This window comes from Lineus longissimus, chromosome 16 (genome assembly GCF_910592395.1).
Source record: "Lineus longissimus chromosome 16, tnLinLong1.2, whole genome shotgun sequence".
In the NCBI taxonomy this organism is placed as follows: domain Eukaryota; kingdom Metazoa; phylum Nemertea; class Pilidiophora; order Heteronemertea; family Lineidae; genus Lineus; species Lineus longissimus.
Genome location: NC_088323.1, coordinates 5,961,409 through 5,977,952, shown reverse-complemented (window position 1 = coordinate 5,977,952; position 16,544 = coordinate 5,961,409). Strand labels below are relative to the sequence as shown.

Here is a 16,544-nt window from a genome sequence, read left to right as displayed (position 1 = left end):
GTTGTTTTTACTCGTTCGACGCCTGACCGGCCGCGAGGTTTTTTTTCACAGGTAGGTTCACCTGTAAAAAAACCCTCGCTGACCTGCCGTGCAGAAACGGCATTTTGCTGGTGGATGAGATATGTTGGTTTTTCAAACAAAAATCGCTTCCAGCAGAGCCGTGCAACTTCGCCAAACAAGAAAACTGAAAAATCATGGCACTGCAATAAACAATGCAATGTAACGGGAAGTAATCGTAAATAATACTGCCTGAAATTCACAAGCCTGTCCGAAACTGCCTCATAACACTGGCGAAAACCATTATCAGATATCAACATTTATATAGTGTAATACAAAACATTTATGGTGGCAAGCCAAGTTGTCCCTTTAGGGTTACGGCAAGGCAAATCAGCAACATCATTACAAAAGAAAGCGAGACTTGAGTTGAATTCTCTTATGTTTATTTGTTAACAAAAATAAGTAATTAATACATATTTTTGTTAAAAAAAACCCAACCTTACAATATCTCAAAATTTGTGTGTCTAAAATGCGTCTGTGTCATGTTCCATCGTGTCATGTTCCATCGTGTGATGGGACTTCCTAAGACGGCGCCGCCTATCTGCAGCTATATCTGGGTCGACTTCTTGTTCTCGCTTCCCACCCTGGCCTTCCTCTGCCTCTCCATTAGGTCCGACCTTGGGCTTCTCTGGGGCGTCGATGCTGTCCTGTTCAACAAACTCACGGGGTTCTGAAATGGCAGAGGAGATTACTAAGTGGAGGTGCCCGGCCGCCCGACCAACCAGAACAGACTCCCAGTAAGCTCGAATCGAAGCTAGTTCTCATTACCACCGTCGCAAAACCATGTAGGTGACGTCGATCAATATTGCCATGTTCACCATGGCAACGGTTTTCGTCATTTGAACAGCTGATAGATTCCCATATGAGATGGTTAGTGTACAAATAACCTGATATCTTTGGCGCAGTATTGGGGCACCAATGTAGCTCATGACTACCTAAAATGGATCACAATTGATGTACCGGTACCTAAATTTCTGTTCAACGTTGGGTGCTCATTAGGGTCGGACCCTTCTATTTTTACGGGTGCGTCCTCCATCGCATGCTCGGGATGGCCGACACTTGCTTCGCTATCATTGCCATCGACTGACTTGCGACCTGGTGCAGGCGCTGCAAGAAAAATGGACTTGGTTATAACATCGACATCGTCAACACTATCTAACGATCCATCACATCGTGACCACCAGGGATTTTACATTATTCCCATCAATCTTAAAGTGACATTTTGGGCGTGGTACTTGAATTGGGTGTCGAATATTTGATCCAGCGGCATTCGAATCTGAAGTAAAAACGGTTCCACTTTCACCATGACTACCATTTCTGTGTGCTTGCAAAGTAAGGATAGTGGAGGGCATCTTCCGCCATCTGATCTCAGCCCACAGAAGGTGGAGTCAAAGTTTCCGACAATGAATTAGGACATGCGAAGGTTGCCGAATGAACCGAGATTACGGTTGTTATTCTGCCCTTCGCGACAGTGGAGAGTTTTCGCAAAGCTCCCGAAACGCAAACGACAACCACGCCTCTCCCATTGCCAGACGTGCTGCAACGATGTCGAATAGTGGGATAGACGTTTGCGTTGGCGTTTTGGGGGTTTGCAAAAACTCGCTAATGCGTCTTACATGGTCCAAATCCGTTTGCTGGTTGGTGATGAAAGTTACGATGATGACGACGGTGATAACCTCCCTGTCTGCCGTAAGTCTCTGGCGAAGGACTTGGGGATGGTTGTGGGTACCCGTGGCTTTCTGGCGTACCAGTCTTTGGCTTGGCGAAAGGATTCGTTGCGCTGTCTGGCATTTCGGGCTCGGCGAGTCCCAAGCGCTCATTGATGCCTTTCAGGAGTGGGTCGACATGGGCCAGCATCAAGGGCATGCTGCGAATTAGGAATTGTTTCCCGAGCTTGAAAAGCATTTCGTTATCTACAAATTAAATGATAAGAAAGAATGAGATCAGAAATGAGATACCATTAGAACTAGCCTACGGGCGACGAAACTTCACGAAAAAAAAGCAGGAGGATAACCTATGATAAGATATGGACATAGAGAATAAATACAGTTGACGGTGATGATGATATTGATATCAAAATACCAGTCACCGTATCCGTCTTTCTGATCACGGTTTCTGATTATGCATCATGTACTTACTCATGAATTTTCCCTTGCATCTCATTTCATGATAGGTGGCGTTGCTCTTCATCTCCTCTGGCAGCTCAGCGGTTGCTCCCATTTCGCTTGCTCTGCTCCTCTTGAAGAGAATGCATGGGGTCGGGCCACCCATTACTTCTGCAACTACGTAGGCACCACAACCCCATGGCCTGAAAACAAGGCAGTTGGTTTGTCAGCGTCTCCTTTTACCTATAAGGGCGTTTTGTGGCAGGTAACTTTATTGCCATGTTCTTATGCCAGTGGTTATCAGTATACTCCACTCTCTTATTTCATATTTTACATGTGTTATGACGTAGGAGTGAAAAAAACCCTGAAACTGAGGATACATGGTATGCACGATCACAGGGACTATATAGTGTTGTCGTATAGTTGTCTCAAAATTTCATGAACAATTTCAAAGATCTTTCATGAATTAGAGGCGAGGCGTGCGTCTGGTCTGCAATAGACATAACCAGGAATCGATAAAAACTCGTCTTTATTAATTCTTGACATAATCCATCGGAAAATGAAGTGCTACCGTACTTTTCCAGAGATACTGATTACTGTCCCACGGACTGGTCGGCTTGTGGTGACAAGGGCAACCATCAGAATCTCGTCATTGCAGATGGAGAAAAGAAGATGTGACTCACTCGGCATAGCACAACATTTCGCACGCCTCCTTGGACTGCACATTGGCAAAGAAAGAAGGCCAAAGGGTCCTCTGTTGTTCGGACCCGTCTTTGGGAAATGAGGTTGGCGTCAGTGCGCATTGCACCCGGCTTAAAGCTGGAATGATGGAGTAATATGGAATAAACGAACTAACGGGGCGAAGTAACACCCACTTTTGATACCGACTTATTTTTGTCTCGAAAACCTTTCGTGTGAAAAGTGAATTCACCAGAGGTGCGACTGTCGGTGGCGAACTATACCTGCACTGATCTACAATGCGAGGACTTACCCCTGTTAACCATCACTGGATTCATCCTCATCATGTGGTTGATGAAATGGTTCATGTGCACCATTCCGTGATATTGCAGGTGATCATGAGGTCCACCTAGATGGGGTCCACCGTGAAGTGGTCCACCGTGAGGAGGTCCGGGATGAAGTGGTCCGCCGTGAGGTGGTCCGCCATGGCGATGATGGCGATGATGGCGATGATGGCGACGGCCAGCCATAGGCAAATGCGCATCTTGAAAAGAAACAATATCAGGTGGTAATTTAAGGCTTACCTATTTTGCTCTTAAATGGATGGGTTCTCATCATATCGTCCAGCGCATGCTGTTTCCATTTTCTCATGTGCTTGCGATGATGGCGTAACATATTTCGCATCGCTTCGAGCCGGTTCTGGTGACCCCCAAATAGGCCAGCATCTTCAAAGAGACAGCAAAAAACTGTGGTTACTTCATCGCTTAACACAGCAGATTTACGATCGTGGAACACGGCCCGATACCTTCCGCTCTGTGCACTGCGGAAGCAGTTGACGGGGCCTCGTCCAGCCACCTTATATTTCAGGGCCCGGTTGTTCAAAAGCACAAAAGTCACGGTACGTTAAGTAACCATCTCTTTTAGTTAATACCATCAGAATTTTCATGTTGAGATTTTATAGGGCGCCGTTAAAGCCAACGTGGTTTTAAACATCTCAGCCCAGAGTAACGAAATGGGTGGCCCCGGGGGTCGAGCCGCGCTCCGGAGATATAGGGCCGGTAGCAACCAAAACCAGATGACTTTGCTCACGACGTCATGAATGACAACAGACTCGTTCTGAATCATGGACCAGATCAGACCAGATCACAATCGTGCGCGTTTACACGGCGGTTCAATCTAGAACGATCCGGGTCGTTCTAGATGGTCCCGTGTGCACGACCCTGTTGCCAGTCAGTCATGTAAGACATTGGGCCCAGACATTTGGGTCGCACAGAACGGCAACCATAACGACTGGAAGAGTGACCACACCGTGTCGACACCCAGCAAGAATTTGATAAGCATCTAGCCTATAGATGAACTGAAAGAATATACATGTCCTTCAAATTCAACAAATTGTACGAAAATTTACGAAGATTATACGTCCGTGGCCAAGCCAGGAGCCATGTGTATGTACAATCCTGGTTGGCGCCAAACCAAAGTGGCACGCCTGAACCAACGCTTCCTCAAATCTGCGAACACAGGACAAGAAAAATTGCCTTAGCTTTTCGGGTTGATAGCGAGAGTGCGGTCAGGAGTCTAGACTAAAAGAATCCAGCGTTAAAATTCTGCTTACCTGCTAAGCCTATGGCCACGAGGGCGAGACAAAGTACAATCAACTTGTCCATGGCTGAACTCCTTCTGACATCTGTCCCTGGTGAAATGGGAGCCCAATGTTTTATAGTCGACTTGGGCAGGGAGCGGCGGGCGGGGACGGTTCGGAGTGGAGGATGGCTGATCGTGCCGCGGGTATCATGCGTTATTAGATATTCAATTAATAGTTTTATCTTAATGGCGAGTGTCACATTTCATGCTAAGCTTTTTTCAAAACTACGCGTTTTGTGTCTCAATGTAACGCAGTTGGAATACTCGTAAACCAAAATATAATGGCCCTGTGTTCTAGTGATGGTAAGATTCACTACGTTCAACTCTACACTGCATGTATAAATGGATACCTGCCGGTCAAAAAATGCTCCGAGCGGGCTGTTGCGCGAATCGAATTAGGCCCCCGATGTCGTCATTATATTCACGTGGCCAATACCGCTGCATCCGGAGTGTAGAATTGAGCCGGCAGCTCATCCGAGTTCTGCTGAATTGTTTCAGGAGAGACCTGGGTGCGTAATGTATGAAGTCGGATGATAACCTCTACTATATTTGACCACAAACTTAACTTTACTTTAACAATAAATGATTATCTGAAGAAAAACGCCCAATAACGTAATTCTTAAAGAGACCTTTATGTTTGTTGCTTTATGCTTTAAAAGAAGACGACATGAAATAAGAACTACCATCCCTCAATTCAACCAGGTCAGACCAGTTGGAATTTTTTTCTGACAAAATTGCTCGGCTGTGCCACGTTTCTGTACCAATATACCAGTTTACTCAGGTGTCAGAATCACCCATTATGGCGTAGGATTATATTTATTCTTACAGTACAATGAATAATTGCCCCAGGCTCAGTTTTGAGAGGTTATGACTTTTGTACACCAACTTGCACGGTTTTCCCGATAGTGGCGCCCGGTCACGATTAGACAGTGGCGCCACTATCGGGAAAACCTGGAAAGTGGGTGTTCAAAAGTCATATCCCGTACGTCATCATCATCATCAGGATGGGTGAAAACAAATTTACATGCCGTCACCCTATCCTACCCCTACCGAAATTTAGCCTTCATCACCAACCTGGCATAATTTTACTCACTTACAAACGTAGAGACGAGGAACATCTATGCTTTGGGGAGACCCCCAGGAAAAAAGGGGAGGCGTATCGGCTATTATCGGGTCAAGGGAGTACCAAGTTTACTTCGAACGACTCACACAACGTGGACATGGTTTGGGTTATTATTGCAAACTTTTCAGTAATTTTGTTTTTGAAATTTACTAATCAAGTTGATATTTCACGACACTTTGGCCGATAGGTGCAAAATAGTTAAGTTAGAAAATTAGAGAAATACTTTCTACACACATACTTACTAATATCATTCTCAAAAAGTGAAGAAAAACGTATCTACTGGATGGATTTGTAAGCAGTTAGTGAGTTAACAACATCATTGAATGCTTGTGTGCTGCAGTCTGCAGTAGAGTAGATTGGATATGATAACATCATCATCCACATGCTAAACAAGTCTTACAAGATTAAAGATAGTAAAGTGAAACAAAACAATTTGACAAGACTAAGCAAGCTGCTTAGCCTGCTTTGTAAGAATTCTCTGATCAAGCTTGGCAGTGTAATTAATAATAGTGATGTGACGTGATGTCATGGTGATGTGCTAGCCAGAGTGAGAGTCATTTCAGGCAATCGATAGCATCCATACGTCTTGCAATTTCAGTCAATGAGTTGCATTGTGAAATTTGGCAGGAGTCTGCTTGGTACAATTGTTGCCTTGAGAACGTTGACAGTGACAGTCATTCCCATGTTTTGTGCTTCAGTGATGTCGGCTGGAGTTTCTAGTGAGGCTTTTGATATCAGAGTTGAACGGAGCATTCGGCCTGGGAAAGACAAAGCAGTCTGCCGAAGATTGATAGGGATCGTTGGTGATGGGGAGAAAGTAAATGATGTTATATTCTGTGGACTGTCTTCAGCTGCTGAGAGCAACGTTGTCTTCTTTGGAGGAGACGTGCAGGTGATTATAAGTACAGTCCCATGGGACTGGGACTGGACATTAACGTCTGTAATAGAGAGGTGTCCTTAAATAGGGAGGTTATGCCATTATTGTCCATAAAATGATGACATTCTTAAGACACCCTTGGGACTGGCAAATGCTGTTCTAATCTATTCTAAATCAAGGTGTCCTGATTCCAGGGGTTAAATTTCCTGAAACAACTTATTTGAGATGAAAATCACTGTCCCTGACAAGTATTAATGTAATTGTCATCGACATAAGGTCATATTATAAGGTGAAGGGAGTTCTGTTAGCTTTAGTTGCCCCCTACATCTGTCATTGTGGTTGGGAATTAATCTAATAGTTTTCAATACTTTTGACACTGCATATTGTGCATCTTGCAATATAAGTATCTAAACTAAAGCCAATCTAATTGCAAAAGATCTTCATCACTAGTTTTTAATTCTCTATGATAATCATTGTAAAGTTACTCTGTGAAGATAAAAATGGGATGCTCAATGTAACCCTGGTCATGTTAACAATATTGCAAATATTTTTCTGTTCATACTTCTAGGATTACAAGGAAAACATGATGAATCATCGAGACAACCATCGCTATAAAGAATGGAACTTAGAATCTACTGCTCAATTGCTTCACAAGAGATTTCCAAAGTCTCATGTATGGGTTGTCAAACCGTCACGGATGCATTTAAAAACGTTCAGTGTTTATCAAAACTTTGTTGAGTCAAATGACTTTGGGGCACCGACTCACAACAGTGACCATGGTGGTTTTAAACATTTGAATGCACTGTTACACAATGCAATATCCATGGCTAGACTCCCAGGTAAATGTTCCAGTGACTGTGACAATGGAAGTGTTGATCTCGAGAAAAAATATTCAAGTGATCATCAAAAGGAGTCGGGACTTGGGGAACAAAATGGCGAACTAAGTAAGGGAGTCTGTGCTGTCAGTAATGGTCAAAATTCAATCTCAGTTGAGTGTTCTTTGGAAAAACCCCTAATACTATCTGCCTTCAGTAAAGGTTGCATTGTCCTGAATCAATTTATTTACGAACTTGAGAATGCCAAGGAGGAACCTGAACTGAAAGACTTGGTCGAGAAAATTCATTCCTTATACTGGTTAGATGGGGGTCATTCGGGTGGTTCAAATACTTGGATCGTCCATCTGTTTGTTTTGAAGAATCTGATTGGTCTAAATTTGAACGTGTTTGTCCACGTTACGCCGTATCAAATCAGAGATGAGATGCGAGTCTGGATTGGCAAAGAGGAGAGGAAGTTTGTCGATAGGTTACAAAAGATGGGCGTGAAAGTTACTGAGGTTGTCCATTTTGACGAGGAAGAAAGAAGTCTATGTAATCATTTCAATGTTCTTACAAATTTCTGAGACATCACCATTATGGTATCAGTCTTGTATATAATAGTGTTTTTCATTTAAGAAATGTTATTGTGCACTTTAATTGAAAAGCTATGGGACTGGGTTATGGTTACATTTATTTTGGGAGACTGGGGCTTGTGATTTTGGCTCACAAAAATGATACGATGATTATACATCCATGACATGTTAAACCATTGGTAATTCAGTTATGATTGTAAAGTTCTTTGTGATGAACTTGCTTCAGTTTCGGATTGTCATAAATAAGGTACTATCCTGTTACTATGCTGTTTCTGCCGACACATTCAGTTCAATGTAGGTTGTGCACTGTCTTTACAGTCTGGTGTTCTTGTGCATGCAATGTGCAAAATCTTCCATTTGGCCCCTGTGGGGTTCATCTATAAACATATTTACATGTTTCAGTGTAATGTATGCCATAGTCTTACATCATGTTTGATGAAATATATTGATATCAAAAATCAAATTGAACAACTTTTTCTTCATTTAGTCGTTTGTCTTTTGAGATCAGCATTCCCAGCAGGTTGTTGTAATTATCTTCACAAGATGGACTTGTAATTGAAATCCTATCTCACAGAAATGTGACTGAAAGTAAGACTTGTACTAAGTTGATGCAGAAATTGTCTTCTGCAGACTTCTCTAGTAACTGATGTTCCCGGCCAAGTTGAGACAGGATTCATGTTGTCCCTAGTTGAGACAGACCTCTACACTGGATTTGAGACTTAACTAGCTTTTCTTAGATTTAGACCTGTTGCTTCTGCAGAGAATAGGCTGGAATCCTCATTTTCTTCCCAAAGACTTGAATCCTGCTCTGTGTGCAGCTGTTCAGATGAGGCTAAAACTGCCGTAAGTTGGGACGAGAGTGATGACACTGGCCTGCAAATAAGATTGGGCCAATAAGTTTGGATGTAACGGTATGAAGCTTAAATGTACATCTTTCAACGTTTCATTCCTGTTAAGTCCAACCTTAGAGTAACAAGAGTGGAGAACAGTGTACAGTTGTAAGACCATGATTAGAGTTGAGGCCAGAATAATGCAGTCATTTCTTCCCTCTGAGTAAGTTGTGATTTTGTCCTTTGTTGAAAAGAGCTGTTTGTACTGCCTGATGCTGTCTGCCTTCTCTACTTCAGGCCATGCCTTTTCACTTTTTTCATTCATGTTATCATCCCATAAGGAACGTTCGCGTAGTAAGCTTGAGAATTAGAGGAGACACTTATATTCGGACAAAAATGCAACATTGTATATCGTTAGCAGACGATTTTTTCACAATCCGCTCTCCTCTGCCTGCGAAGCCATGAAGGTAGGAATCCAGCACAATGGCCGCCACCATGAATTTCTCAAAAATGAAGGTTTGTCTACTTTTTTCCAAATTTTCTCCTCGATATTGGTAGTAATTCCCCGTTTTGTAATTGAATATTGAAAGCACATGTCTTTGTGATCATGCAGATGTTAAATCAATGAGCAGTGTGATCCTATGTGGCGGATTTAATTGTGTTTATTAAGAGCTCCTGACCGGTCTCATTTTTGTTTGTGTATAAAATACACTACGAATGTACTACGATGTGTACACTATGTATAGGCTTAAGTACATGCCCTAGGCCTGGCGTACATGTACATGGAACGATATGCACAGTATGCAGGGTGATATGATACATGAAGAATCCTAGATGTAACGTTAAACACCACCTTTGCGTAGAACATGTGGAAGCTAATTGTTTGGGCGAAGACCAGTCGTGTGTTTCACCTAGAACATTGAACAAAGGCTCACACTCACAGGGACTATGGCATTGACCATAGTTGGCTTAGGCCTTCTGACGTGTTCTGAGTCAGTGAGTGTACTAGTATTGCTAGGGACTAGGGTCTCTTGAAGATCGAGACAAGAGTGCGATCACATCATTGTGCCAGAATAACTGTGTATCGTGCTCCAGGGCATTGTGCATGCAATGTAAATAGCATAGGATGACCCCACACAGTTGGCAAAGTCAAGCTATATTGTCTAGAACTGCTTACCTGAAGTGAAAAGAGGAGAAATTACAAGTCCCACATTTGTTTTACAGTTGAATGACCTGAAGAAGGAGCTCAAGGACCGTGGTCTTACCGTCTCTGGAAACAAAAGTGAACTGATTGCACGCCTCAAAGAACACATGGAAATCAATGGTAAGACACAGAGAGACGAGGCATGCAAGGGTTGCAGGTCAACTTGTAAAGACTACGACTGATGAGGCATGCAAGGTCACAAGGCAACCTATAGTGCAATGTCAAAACACTGACAGAAACAGACAATACGGAACTGATACTGATAGAGAGCCTTACTCGACTGACCATTCCACCCCCAAATTGACTAACCCCACTCCGAGTTCCACATTCTAAAATATTGAGTTGAATGGAATGATGTACTGTGACCAGCCAAACTCCTCTACTCTGCCATTCCAGGTTTTAAAAATAAAAGTTAGCTTAGGATTGTAATAAAATAATTTTTTCTTGGCAACAGAGTTCAGTAATTTTTTTGCTTCCACAGAAACAGCTGACAATTACAACGATGACATATTGACAGACACTAGTAACAGCTCTACCATTGGTGAATATGAATGATACTTGTTTAATTGAGGGTTAAAATGGTTTTGCCTTTCTTTTAATTGCATAAAAAGCGGTGAAATAAATTGACCTCCCAAATTCTTATTTGGGTGAAACTATGATAATTCTAATGCATTAAGATACCTAGTATCAACATCTTTTGTACTGTGGTTTGGTTGAAATAGAAGTTTGTGACATGTATGGTTCAAGCTGTAGTGTGGAAAAAATTTGACCCCACATTTGGCCAAAGTCACCACGTGTTATGGTAACTCTTCGATCATCTGTTCTCTTGCGTGTTCTCTGAAATTTTCTTAGTTATTGTCTGTTGCATTTTTATTTCACAACTGTGGTCGCAATGTAGGTTTTGGTAAGAAATGTAAAATTATTTCTAACCCATACTACAATGACTATTGTATACTCCCCATCTTTTTTTGGGTCTGTAACTGGTCAGTAAAATGCAGAAGTGGCTTAAAGTATCAGACGATTTGCAAGAATATGCAATGCTACAAATTCAGGCTTCAGCTTATAAATGGCTTTTGGTAACACATTTAACATAGATATCAGTTTGTTGGAGTTTCTTCCACAAGATACCAGGAGGTAAATGAGCTTTTAACTTTAATGAGAGTTTAATTTTCATTCTTGTCAAACAATTACATACTATCATATTAAAAATTCATCTTAATATTTCAGGTGAACCCAATGAGCCTGATCTGGAACTTGGTGGTGACGATGACTTGGAGGAAAACGTTGATGATGAAATTCTTAAGGTGGGTGCTTTAATTCTTCTACTTGTTGTTCCTCTTCTGTTTTTGTTCAAGTTGGGTGCTGAGGATCCAGAGGAATTGATTCGCCAGGGGCCGGTTATTCAAAGCCTGGTTAGTTTAGCGACCGCTAAGTATTAGTGACCCGCGACTTGACTTGGTAGGACTCCATGGCGGAGCTCTTGAGTTTCCACTAACTTAGCAGTGACATTAGCGGCAGCTAAACCAAAGGTTGTTAACAGCTGCCAAACCACTGTTATCAGAGAGCGGAGATTTGAACAACTGGGCCAAGGATGTTCATGTTCAGACAAACTAATTATTCATTCTGATTTCAGGATGATGAGGCTCTCCCTTTGGATACTGGCAACCCCCCTGATACTCTTCTGGATGATAAACTTGAAGATGCCCTTGGAATTGGCACAACTACCGTCGAAACGATTCTCGATGATAAAGAGAGCAAGAAGGAACCAGCCTCGTAAGTCAAATGACTATTTTACTGATATCTAGATGTGGTGCAAACAAGCGATTTTTGTTGCTGTGATGTGAGATTATAATTGCTGCGAAGTGCAACAAAAAGTAACTAATAGTCTGGTTGTCAGTGTTTCAAAAGTGGCAAGCATTTTCATTTCTTTTGCAAAGTGCTTCAATGCAAAATATTTTTAAAACACAGAGTAACTGGATGCTCATGATAACTGTTTAAGTTTTGTTTCAGGGTACTACATGGAGAGGATCAAGTCAGTCCTGACAAAGATCATGGTGATGCGAAAGTGAAATCACTAAAGGCCACACTAACAGCCTCTGAGGTAAGAATAGCAAAGGTCACTTTCTAACTCACTGATGGCCACTCTGACAGCCTTGTCGCATTCTATATCACTTAAGGGCACACTTGAAATCATATGATATACCTACCTGCTTTCACTATCAGACTAGGCTAAATCAGTTGATGGGTTGGTATCAGAGGGGTGCGTAAGAAAGCAGGAACGGACCGAAACGAACCAAAACGGGCCGGAACGGAGTTAAAATTTGCCGAAACGGAGCTTCTAGTGGTTTTAAATGGCGTCTATAGGCAAGATAGGGCCCCTGAATTATAAATTATGTTCTTATAATGAAGATCAGACTTCTTTTCCATGATAGCCCCTAAATATTTAATGAGGACTAAATTTACTTTCACACAGAGCTGAAGTGACGTCATCAGTTCTTGTGCAGTATAAGCGCTGTCTGCTACTGGAATCGGCCTCGACCAAATCAGGCAATATCATCAATATCACGATGGAAAAGAAGTCTGATCTTCATTATATGAACATCATTTATAATTCAGGGGCCCTATCTTGCCAATAGTTGCCATTTAAAACCACTAGAAGCTCCATTTGGCAAATTTTAACTCTGATCCGGCCCGTTTTGGTTCGTTTCAGTCCGTTCCTGCTTTCTTATGAACCGGTATCAGAGTATCATCATAAGTTGTCATATTTGAATTGAATCACTCAAGTCTACACCCTCATTTCAGCGATTGGCAATTCGGGCGAAGAAATTTGGTGTCGTGTCCGAAGATGTCAAGAAGAAGACAAGAGAAGAAAGGTTGGTCTTACAATAATTATTACATGATGAATTACTCTTCTTCCTTTTGGTGTTTCGTCGTAATGGATATCTGGTCGTAGTGATAGGCAATGGTGTGTACAAATTTGCAAGTCTTGATAGGCAATGATGTTAACAAGTCGACAAGTCTTATATTAAATTATATTAGGCAACTGTGTGTGTACAAGTTGACAAGTCTTAGGCAATGATGTGTACAAGTTGACAAGTCTTAGGCAAAGGTGTGTGTACAAGTTGACAAGTCTTAGGCAAAGGTGTGTGTACAAGTTGACAAGTCTTAGGCAATGATGTGTACAAGTTAACAAGTCTTAGGCAAAGGTGTGTGTACAAGTTGACAAGTCTTAGGCAAAGGTGTGTGTAGAAGTTAACAAGTCTTAGGCAAAGGTGTGTGTACAAGTTGACAAGTCTTAGGCAATGATGTGTACAAGTTAACAAGTCTTAGGCAAAGGTGTGTGTACAAGTTGACAAGTCTTAGGCAAAGGTGTGTGTACAAGTTAACAAGCCTTATATCCTCCTTTCAGATTTGGCAGCACAGGCAGCACCAGCAGTGAAGCGGTTTCTAGCACAACAGAAGCAGTCCCCATTGGGACAAGTGTCAAACCAACAGATATCAAAAGACTGAAGGAGAGGGCAGAGCGGTTCGGCAGCTCAGTGTCTCCTAGCATGAGCAAGGTAAGGTCTCAGAAAATGGGGTGACTACTCTGCCATTATCAGTATAAAGTGAAGAGTTCAAATGCAAAAACCGACATCTTTGTTTTTATTCAAGAGAGAAGTGCATTGGAAATATTTAGACATTGCTGACCATGAAATAAAAGAGGAATCAAAATTTTCGGTTTTGTTCGATGAATGGATCATTTATGGTGACCCATTAAATTCTGCCTTGAATTGAGCAGCTCCTCCTGCCTTGAAAAAATCAAACACTTGATTTTGTGTTGGCGTTTTCTTGCAGCTTGAAGAAACTGAAAAACTTTTAAAAAGACAGGATAGATTTGGCTCTGCTGATAGTGCATTTTCTAAAAAAGTACAGCGGGTAAGTGAAGATACTGTGCTTCAGGTCTTCTCGTTGTGTCCTAGATATTGTTGTTCCTTATACTGTAGAACCTCTCTATTAAGGACACCCCTCGGGACTGAAAAGTGCTATCCTCACTGGAGAGGTGTTCTGATTTGAGAGGTCTAACTGAATGGAAACTACCAATTTGGGACCAAAACTAGTGTCCTTTATAGAGAGGGGTCTTTAACGGAGAGGTGTCTGCTAAGGGAGGTTCTACTGTATTGTTGTTCCTTATATGTTAGACAGAGGGGGTTGGGGGGGGGGGGTCTCAAATACAAAATCTAGCCCTGTGTGTGTTCCAAATTTTTAATTTAGGCTTTCTGTGCGAATGATGCCGTATTCATTCGGATACAAGGCATTTTCTCGCACTTCCCTTATGAATCGCAAAATATTTTGGAATAAAACCCGAGGACAATTTTGGTACAATAGGAACCTTGCATGATGTGTGACGCAACTGCATGTCTTTTCAGCTGGAAGATTCCGAGCGTCAAAAAGAACGTCTGAAACGATTTGGTGCACTGACAGCATCATCGGTCTCCGCGGCAGCAACAAGTAGCGAAATGGACGAGAAGCGCAAACGACGTGCGGAGCGGTTCGGCAAGATTACTTCAACATCCAGTGGTGGCGCTAACGGTAATGTTGACGAAAAGAAACGAAAACGGGAGGAAAGATTCGGATCATCTGTATAAACTTTTTAGAAAAATGAATATAATGTCAAAATGCTGTAAACGTCTTTTATTTCTGCGAACTTTTTTGCAACAGGGGGTACGATTGCAAACTTAAAGGACGTGATGTTTAACTTATGGCTTTATCACTTAAAAATGCACCCATTTGCAGAAGTGAGTGGAAGCAAAATCTGAAAAGGATGTTTTTGCAAATAATGGGGTTTACAGTATTTGGCTTCATTTTGTCACTGATATTAGTATGGGATATCAAGGACAATTATTTTTCAGAGTCATTCAAACATATCGGAAGTGTACGGAATGATTTCACCTTGAAATCATTGCTTTATTGCGGTGTTGACATACCGGTAATCATGTGACCTGCTCTGGTAAAAGTCGGTGCTTATCGCTTGTGAAAACAAGGGAGATAAAAGGCCAAAATTGATGCTCTAAGATGTCAAGAAATATTGCATAGCGCTCTAGTTTTCACGATTGCTAGGCCCTAATGCATTTTCTTCAAACTTACCTCAAACAAATCTGTACATCCTGTCCAACCAGTTTAATCTGCCTACAACCGCTCCAGCATTGGAAATTTGAATACACACGTAGGTATTTGTACAAGGAATTGTCATGGGTAATGACTAAGCACAAGATCCAGTTGCAAGTACGTCATGACCAGGAATTGACAATAGTCATTATCATTTCAAAGGTAATTTCATGCAAAACCAGGCCATTCTAATAACTCAATATCTGTCTTTGATCCTATTAATGCCTACTTTTTTGAGCAGGTCACCTGAGTATATTCTGGGAGTTTGAATGATTCATTGTGAAGAATGTATTTTCTGCATTTTAACCATTCGATGGTGATTCCTGTACATTACAATGTAGTTGTACATGTGTACAGTATTTGTACATGTAAATAGTGTCGTGTATGAGATCAAAAATATACTCAAGTTTCACTGATATAAAACCAGTTCTGAATATACAAATTCAGCTGAATATAATGCATGTGGTCATTGATGCCATTTATCACTGTCAATTTGGTTAGACAATGTATTGAAGACACCAGTTTGTCTGATGGTCAGTTCCGAATTGGCCTTTATTTCGATTTTCTAGTAGTTAAACAACTAGTCTTAGATCAATGAAAATAGAGTATAAGTTTGCCTTATATAGTTTTTGATAGGATGTGTGTAGTTGTTGACCAGTGACAACACATTTTAGTAACTGCCAGAAATAAGTACATTGCATATTTTCATGTTTCATTTCATTTCGACATAAATTACGAATGTATAATGCATAGTTTAGTGGGGATTGTCCAGATTTGAGGCATTTGCTGCCTAGTTCTTGGAAATCTTGGGTCCATTTGACATGAAATCTGTTCAAAAGCACGCTTCATTGTGTTCTATCATGCAGCGGGAAGACATCAACAGTGCCAATGACTACGTACACCAGTATCGATTGACCATCATTTTGCGGATACGTGCATTTGGTAGTCTCAGATCTGGCCTTGAGGGTACGTACGCATAGGGGGAGGCAGTACTGAAAAATAGGAAACATTCTGCATACATACTACATGAATGGCCCCCTAAATTAATGTTAAATGGGTTTCTTCTGTCCATTTTTAACTACAATGTTTTCAATAAAAAAATTTAGGTACTCTGTAAAACAGTGTTTTTTCCCCTTCAATTTGCCACCTGTTTTTTTTCATCTTCCTTGTTTGCAGAAAATTCACAGTGCCATTGATATGCGTTTGGTGCATCTCATTCTGTGAATGTACGTGGGGACCCGATTTTCAATTCATTCCACACCAAACTGGCTGGTCAAGTATTGCCGTCACACATGTTGACTAGCGACGTCTAACCGTGTTGGTTTTTCGAAGTGGTCCTTCTCTTGGACTGGTTGCCGGCCAAAGCTGAGAAGGCCAGTCTCCCCCAAGACATAGCTTTCAAAGCAAAGTTGAGTGTGGGAAATGTTCTCTTGTGCACAGGTTGTGTCTGAATCTGTCGACTTGAATTTTATT

The 16,544-nt window shown here is 41.6% G+C and overlaps 3 protein-coding genes across 6 annotated transcripts; 2 read left to right on the top strand and 1 right to left on the bottom strand.

The window, feature by feature from the left end:
• Positions 1-423: 423 nt before the first annotated feature.
• Positions 424-4,529, bottom strand: LOC135500573 (uncharacterized). Of its 2 annotated transcripts, none has more exons than XM_064792113.1 (7): positions 4,453-4,529; positions 3,425-3,565; positions 2,846-2,981; positions 2,196-2,365; positions 1,674-1,970; positions 1,024-1,164; positions 424-727 (listed from the first exon to the last, which is right to left on the bottom strand). In XM_064792113.1, exons 1-7 carry the CDS (start codon positions 4,502-4,504, stop codon positions 522-524), a joined length of 1,143 nt encoding a protein of 380 aa, XP_064648183.1. In that variant the 5' UTR covers positions 4,505-4,529; the 3' UTR covers positions 424-521. The 2 variants fall into 2 exon arrangements, with proteins under 2 accessions (XP_064648183.1, XP_064648182.1); XM_064792112.1 differs by lacking the exon at positions 3,425-3,565 and adding an exon at positions 3,154-3,384.
• A 1,367-nt stretch (positions 4,530-5,896) lies between these two features.
• LOC135500404 (mitochondrial protein C2orf69-like) lies at positions 5,897-8,306 on the top strand. The gene is made up of 3 exons (XM_064791858.1): positions 5,897-5,906; positions 6,203-6,496; positions 7,050-8,306. Exons 2-3 carry the CDS (start codon positions 6,206-6,208, stop codon positions 7,878-7,880), a joined length of 1,122 nt encoding a protein of 373 aa, XP_064647928.1. The 5' UTR covers positions 5,897-5,906; positions 6,203-6,205; the 3' UTR covers positions 7,881-8,306.
• An 875-nt stretch (positions 8,307-9,181) lies between these two features.
• On the top strand, positions 9,182-16,190 carry LOC135500405 (SAP domain-containing ribonucleoprotein-like). 3 transcript variants are annotated; one of them, XM_064791859.1, is made up of 10 exons: positions 9,182-9,235; positions 9,944-10,043; positions 10,405-10,464; positions 11,151-11,227; positions 11,557-11,696; positions 11,934-12,024; positions 12,726-12,796; positions 13,333-13,483; positions 13,761-13,841; positions 14,333-16,190. In XM_064791859.1, exons 1-10 carry the CDS (start codon positions 9,203-9,205, stop codon positions 14,549-14,551), a joined length of 1,023 nt encoding a protein of 340 aa, XP_064647929.1. In that variant the 5' UTR covers positions 9,182-9,202; the 3' UTR covers positions 14,552-16,190. The 3 variants fall into 3 exon arrangements, with proteins under 3 accessions (XP_064647929.1, XP_064647931.1, XP_064647932.1); XM_064791861.1 differs by lacking the exon at positions 10,405-10,464; XM_064791862.1 differs by lacking the exon at positions 13,761-13,841.
• The last annotated feature ends 354 nt before the right edge of the window (positions 16,191-16,544 follow it).